Source organism: Rhopalosiphum padi, chromosome 3 (genome assembly GCF_020882245.1).
Source record: "Rhopalosiphum padi isolate XX-2018 chromosome 3, ASM2088224v1, whole genome shotgun sequence".
Lineage (NCBI taxonomy): Eukaryota > Metazoa > Arthropoda > Insecta > Hemiptera > Aphididae > Rhopalosiphum > Rhopalosiphum padi.
The window spans coordinates 70,286,397-70,294,354 of record NC_083599.1 but is presented as its reverse complement, the minus strand read 5'-3'; the positions used below and the strand labels follow the sequence as shown (position 1 = coordinate 70,294,354).

General features: G+C 33.7%; 1 protein-coding gene across 1 annotated transcript in view; it reads left to right on the top strand.

Moving 5' to 3' along the window:
- The first annotated feature begins 487 nt into the window (after positions 1-487).
- Positions 488-7,958, top strand: part of LOC132924456 (uncharacterized) — a 28,998-nt gene continuing 21,527 nt past the window's right edge. The window contains exons 1-2 of the mRNA XM_060988788.1: positions 488-1,382; positions 2,599-2,755. Coding sequence (XP_060844771.1) covers positions 2,713-2,755 — 43 coding nt within the window. The 5' untranslated portion in view covers positions 488-1,382; positions 2,599-2,712. The remainder of the gene's footprint in view (positions 1,383-2,598; positions 2,756-7,958) is intronic.

Genomic DNA, 7,958 nt, shown 5'->3' with positions numbered 1-7,958 from the left:
AACCGAGATTTTGACGCGTGTGACCGTCTTCCGCCGGAACTATTGCCCGCGCGTGCGACACACACACACACACTGACGGACGAGGGGGGCTAAGGGAAACGAACGGCTACGACCGCAAAATATCATCGCTTCCGGTGTTGATGGTCGTCCCCTGCACCATGAACAAGCGCATCGCCGACGCGGGGGGCGACTGGCGGGGACACCGCGGCCGCAGCTGCCGTCGCTGTAGTTGCACTCGGCGGCGCGGAATATTGCAACGGTCGCGCCGCACGCACGCACACACGCACGCACGCACGCATCGCGTCTTGGCCCAGTTGCAACGGTCGCAGTCGGCGGCAATAACGCGATATTGTTATTTTACAACGTTTTTATTAGGTGGTGGTAGTGACGGCGGCAGCGGCGGCGGCGGCGACGACCACCAGTCATTACTACTACTACTACTACTACTACTACTACTACTACTACTAATACAACCACGTAACCGCGTTCCCATTCCACGTAGCGCGCGCTACTATCTCGTCGCCGTCGTCGTCATTCAATCGTACGTACTCACGCGCGCGGTACGCACATGCACACAGACGCGCGGTACGCACAGCACACGCACACACATCGCTGACAGATCGCGATCGTCGTAGGGCCCCAGACGACCGTCAATCAAGTCCGGTTCAGCGGTCGGTTACCAGCTCTGACCGCGGTACACGTCCGTGTCGTAGACGGCGGAGGCGGCGGTAGCAACTACAGACTGCAGTTGTAGTTGTAGTAACTTATAGGCATCACGTCGTAACAACAATAACAACAACAATCAACGACGACGACAATAATAATAATAATAATAGTAATTTTTTTCGTTATCATCGTCGTCGCACGCGCGCTCTCGTGCCGCTTATCTGTCGCGCGCTCGCCGACCGTGCAGATCCGCGTCGATATATAAGAGCCACACGTCCCGTCGTCGCCGGCGAGTACGTTATTTTCGATCGTCGTGCGCGTACAATTTACGCGCAGCAACAAGTGTGCTGAACGGCAGTATACGTATTTTACGTCGCGATCGACGTCGTTTCCGCGTCCGCGTCCATCACCGCGCGGTCAAACACGATAATAATAATATATTATATGATATTATTGTTGTTTTGATTTTTCAAATCGAATCAAATTTGATTTTCCGTCGTTTATCGCACGTGCACCGGCACATCACAGCCGCAGAAGTCCGGACGTCTTGTAGACCGATCCTCTCTTCCTAAGCGTCGGCCGGACACTCGCTGCACACCAGCCGGACGGGCGTGGGGTACGTCGAACCCGGAAATACCGACACGACCGGCTATCGACCGTAATAATATTATATTATTACAATATACCTACGACTACACGATAAAACACTATTACAGGTCGGTATATGTTATTGTTACTCGTTATTATTATATTATTATTATACTTTAATATCGATATCGCACTGAGATTAGACGTCACTATACTGCTTGTCGCGCTGATCGCGGAGGGTGTAGTTACGCCGTAAAACGGGGCAACGGTGGGAAATGTAGTTGGACTTACGCATTTTCGGTTGTGAGAGATCCTCCACGAGGATGGTCAAGCACACTTCCGGGGACAAAAAAAAAATTGCATCTAAAAATTCTAAATCAGGAATACGATCAGGTGTCGGGAAACGTATCACGAGTAAAATATGCTTTCGACACTTTGCTCGGGTATAGTTATGTCGCATCTCACCCGCCCCATGAGCTTTTTATTCCATATTATCCTGTATCGCACGATTTGCATATGAAATACTAGCGGCTAGTAGGCTAGTAACTAGCCCAATAAAATACTGTGTTGCATCTGTCATAATTTATAGAAATATAATTTAAAAAAAAAACCTAATTTCTTTTCTGGCTGTTGGGTCAATAATTAATAATAACTATTAATAACCATGATAATATTATTATTACTTCACGGTGTATAGAGACTGCACTCGATACAAAATAAAGATAACGCGTAGGTACCTAACGCATAATGTTTTATGTTGTAAATAATATTGCACATAAGAATTATGCACAATATATACATTAATAGATTATAGTAAACTGCACGGCGGCGGTCTCCGACCGTGACAACTAAATTAGTAAATAGTAAATAACATGTATTCTTACGTGACTCGTTTCGCGGTCGACGTTATTCCATAGTGTAAATATGTACCTGGTTTTGTATTTAAGTGTACTTAAGTGTTAAGTACATTGTACGCATCACACTCGCCGGACTTACGTGCTATATATATATATATATATATATGGTTGTGTAGGGAGGTGCTTAAAACACTTGTGCAGCAATATTATTTTGAGTTCATACGAAATATATATTATTTTGAGTAATATTTGTGTACAAAAATATCACTTCTCTCGAGGAACCAAATCACACCACTGCTTGGATGTATTAGCTTTAAAAATGAAATCGGGAAAAGACCTTTAACGATGATCACCCCCGGGAAATCTGCATGTATTAGTATACTATATTTTTGTGTCGTATCACTCGTATCTTATGTACGCATTACGAAATGCAATTGAAGAATTTGCGTGTACGAAAAATTACACTCGAACCGTTTCGCTTTTTCAGCTGCACATTAACTCGCAATTCGGCGATAACCTGCACTTACACTGCACCAGAGCTTCGCGGTCTTCGGTCGGCGTTCCGCACTGAGGAGTGAAGATTGAATATACTACCACTGACATGGTACTGATGGTGCCAGTCTCAAAATTATTCGTCGTAATCGGTAAGTTATCGTAATATCGCATTATTCACCATATAATATTATAAGACATAAATAGTTATACACAATTAATAAACAGCTACAGCAGTTACAGTAGCGACGAACAGTTAACAGTCAGTAGTTTCAGCGTTATTTTTTTTGTTATTATTTTTTTTTAACGTGACCGTTACCACTTATTTCATGCTTATATAATATTATGATAATATGCGCAGATCATATTATTATTATCAGTCAGCGTCAACGGATTGCCGTGTATCGCGAACGTGTAAAATTGTATATATTAGGTACATTTGCAATAGTATATACACAGTCGCATACGATAATATTTTTTAATACATATTATATACTTATGTATATGTTGTCGTATAATATACCTACGTACAATATATATGCATTTTATATAAATGTGTCAAATGTCTTAATGTGCCTCATAACAATTGAAATTAAAAAAAAATGTTTGTTATCAATCTTTGTGAAGTCCGCTAAAACGGAATTACCTAGTACCTACATATTATTTATTATGTTTTTTTACGTTCTGACTAAATTTTGCACTAGAACAATACAGTAAAATGAATAATAAATATTAGTTGTAGTTTGGTATGTCCAATACCAACGTGTTACGTTTAATTTATTGTTAACATAACTTTATTGTTTATAAATTATAATATGCACTCGATGGGCTATTACATAATATAGAGACAGTAGCCAGTAACAGTGGCGCAAATAGGAAGGTTAATATCTTAACAAGTCCCTTCAATCAGTACATGAATGACAAACACGATATACTATTACGATGCCCGCATGTATTGCATCTGCATTTAAAGAGTATACGACATGCAAATTATTTGTTCGGCGAAATCCATTTTGTGTTGTTACTTTAATTAGTTTTAATATTGAAATTTTCCGTAAATTTTGGCCTATTATTAAATTTTATAGATAAAAATATTATCTGCGTATCTCTTCAGATTTTCATAATGTTTTAATTTTAAAACAAGTCATAACTTTGTAATTATGTAAATTAAACAATGTACGACTATATAGATTTTCTCGACCTTCAATTAATAAAGTGTTATAAAATTATAAAAAAAAAAAATATCAGGGTACAAAATCTCCTGAGATTGTTGTCTTCTTCTGGAAGGAAGACCTAATACATCTCTAAAAGGTGTTGTTGTTTCGTTTAACTGTAGTTTTAAATGTAAAGTCAAGAAATAAAATGAAAAAATCTCGAAAAGTCAAGTAAGATTTTATTTTTATCTCAATTACGTTCGCGGTTTTTCAATGATTCTATAATTTTAGTTATAGTTTATTAGTGTTATTGCTATTATTACAGTATTTGATGGCATTATAATAATGTCGTTGTCAAGTAGGTGGCAGCGGCGACTACATAATATTATTTCAGTCGATAGTTGTGGCAACAGCAACGTCACTTACTGCGATTATTTTCGGCGCAATATTGTTTTTCTCGCGAATAATTATAGATTCGTCATTGTTCTCGATATCGTTTGCCGCGTTGCGCAATCATTTTTATAAATAATATTAAATTATTATTATTATTATTAGTATTACCTATGACGACTATTATCGTACGATATATATTATAACAATATCACATAATCGTTGCAATAAAAATATCATTTGATTATTATTTGGAGAGGAGGCTAGTACACCACATTTGCATGTGCAGTGGTCTCCGTCTTATTAAAAAAAAAACACAGCAAATTTTTGTAATACCATTTTGTAGTTATTAGTGAAGTATTAATTATATAGTGAATTAAGCTATTATAAAGTTAAGAACATTAAAATATCTGTTTTTTCTGATGATGAGATTTTTACAATGTTTTAATTTTTAAACAAGTCATAATTTTTTTTTTATATATATATAACTCGCTTAGAAATAAAAGTATCGTTAAGTTTGTTAATAGATCAATTCACTTAAATATTCTAGCTTACTACACAAAATTGGAACTGCAAAACACAAATTTTCTATGTTGTACGTTTGTAAGACGGAGTAACACATCTGGTGATTCGTCGACTTGGGTTTGCGTGGGTGATATGCGGTGGGGGTATTGGTACGTGTACAATAAGTTGTTTACATCCAACTAATTGCATTCTTATAATATCTTAGTAATATTATATACAAATCACACGCTGTAATAATTGTGTTTTTTAAAAAAAATATTATTAGGCACAATTTATAAGTTTATGTACACTGGAGGCATTGAAATATTAGATATTAGAATATCATCATGTAAACAAACTGTTATCACACTAGGTACAATTAGGTAACTCATAATAGGTACTTTGTATTATACAGATTTTTTACTGCACTGTTGCATATATAGGATCACGGATCACTCAACATTTTGACAAGTAATGCAATAAAAAATAATTATTAAATCGATTTCTTTTACAAACGATTTTAAAAAGCCCAAAGTTTGTCTATATCGGTAGACAAACTAGAAAAACGTTTATCCTCGGGAAAGTGTATGTCTGAACATGAATTAAACAAATATAAAGTATGTTAAATTAAAAAAATAAAAATGTTTGCTTAACGTGAATGCCAAACGGTAAATGAAACTAACACCGACCGTCCGACACCTTCAATATATGCAAAAATATGCTGCCTGCACATATATTTGCTCGATCATTCATGTATAATATTTACTCTTTCGTCGGTGAAATTGTCCAGTGATTCGTAATAATGATTAATGAATACCGTAAAATACACACTGAGACCTGCTACTGTATAATTATAATATTATAATCGAATGGTGGGTAAATATAATTTCGAAAACCTTGTACATCGTTATCCACGTTTATTACTTCGAAATAGTGTGTATTGTTTTCACCGTGAGTTCGTATTATGTATACCTAATAATCGACGCGATCGCATTATTTTTTGTTTTATTTTCATAATGTTTTGCACAGTGCAAACAGCAATAAAGTATATATAAATGTATTAATGGTGTAAAAAATAAAATAACAATAATTACTATTTTTAAATGTATATTGAAAAGCTGAATGTTCGCGAATCAACTACACTGTAACAATAATTATACCTATTATGCACAATATGCTTATAACGATATTAACATAATACTATTTTTGTACCTGTAATGTAGTGTTATTGATTTTTCGATAACTTAAATAAATTTTTAACAATTAAAGTTTAAACATTCGTTATGTTTTTGTATAGTGATTTATTCCAATTAATGGGGTATAATTAAAAAATTTTAAAATTAAGTATTCCGCAGATAAATGCTAGTTATTTTCTATATAAAATTGGTAATTTCATTATGAAAGTGTAAACGAGTGTTGTTACCTATGCTGGCATTAATTCACTTTGAACAATTTTTTTTTTTTAATCATTAATAAATAAATATTCATACGAAACCAAATAATAGTGATTCTGAAAACTGACAAGTGACAATGTGCATGTAAGGAACATATTTGAGTTTCCGGTATTAATTTACGTGCGGAAAATGTATTTATTTTAGACATGCCTAAAATGAAAAATAATTAACAATATAATTAATGTCAGCGGGTCAATAAAATCGGAATCGACAATAAAGCGTCAGATGGTAAACACTATAGCTGCTAAACAACAATATAGCATTATAAATTCAAATGTACGAATTAACAGTAGGTATAATAAGTAGTATATTTGTATATATCAAAAATGTAATTAATTGTATAATGGCAATAAGACAACGTATATAGGTACTGTGAAACACAATGCTCAATGTGTGTAAAACGTATGAGCTAAAAATTATATGACATGTCAGAAATAGCGACAATGCGACGACAGTGTATTATATATAGTAACATTAATACTCGCGACGAAAGTCACAACGGGAATATTATAATAATAAATTGTACCTATTTACCGAGTTCTCTATATTTTTTTTATATTATTTTCATGTTATAGCGGATAACACGCACGTAGTTGCTTTGTATAATTTATTACTTATAGTTATTTGAGACTTACCTATATACGTATATAAATAGTTTCTATTATAGATGTGCAATTTTATATTCATTCACTCACTGTGTTTTTGCACTCAACCAAAACCTATCCGATCCTTACTGATTTTCGTAAACAAGTTGTTTTCGTCGCTTTAGCAATAACTTTAGGTCTGTGTAATACCGTTGTTGGTAAATCGTAATCCATAATAACAACGGGCCGAATCGAATTATGACGTAGGTATTGGATAATTGTATTTTTAACAGCGTATAATTTGCAGTATTTTTTGTATGTACAATTATTATAGTATTGAGACCGTTCTGGTAACGAAATGTGACCGCAAAAACATGTTTTCGTACTTCCCATTTTCTTTAGCTCTTGTTATTCGTAAAAACATAATTTTTTCACCAAAATAAACTTGAGAAGTTTTACTAAACAATTACGTTTCAGATTTTCGAATTTTTTCAAACCAATTATATTTTCATTTAAAATTTTTTAAAAAATCATATAAAATAAACGAGAAAAGATACCAAAAAACTGGAACGCAGTTGTCTAGAAGAATTTCTCAAGTTTATTTTGGTGAAAAAACAGTATGATGCAAGATAACTTTTGCAAATTTATAAGTACTCAATTCTGAAGCTTTTGATTGCGCATTTTTATTCGTGAGCTCTTTAGATTTCTAGTATATTGAATATTCAAAGCAAAGAATATATCATTTTTTTGTTAAATTTTTTCCTAGGACTCTTATTCGAGTAGTAAAAAAAGCAACAACTCCAATAAAAGTACCATCACTAGAAGTCTAAAAATCTAGTGAAGTTGTTACTTTTAATTTTTTTTTTAAATATTTTATAGATTAGTAAACCGTCTGGACTGAAGTGATGGAAGCATTTTTATTTGGTATATCTGGTTTAAAGTTTAACAAACAGAACATTATTATTATCAATAATACAATACTTACCTGTATTACTTAATATCTTTTATATGAGACCCAAAGTTAACTAAAATATTAATATTTTCTTTTACCATGCTTAACACTCACGTCATAATTGAATATTCAAAAAATGAATTGCTGAGATTAAAAACTTGACTTGGAAAATAATTATTTATTTTCAAGCATCTTTGATTTTCCTGTTTACCAATAAATATATATTATTTTAAATAGATTTGAAAAAATAACAATTATTTAAGTATAAGATTAGTAATTTTTAATGGATAAACAGTTTTTATAAAATAATATATTAC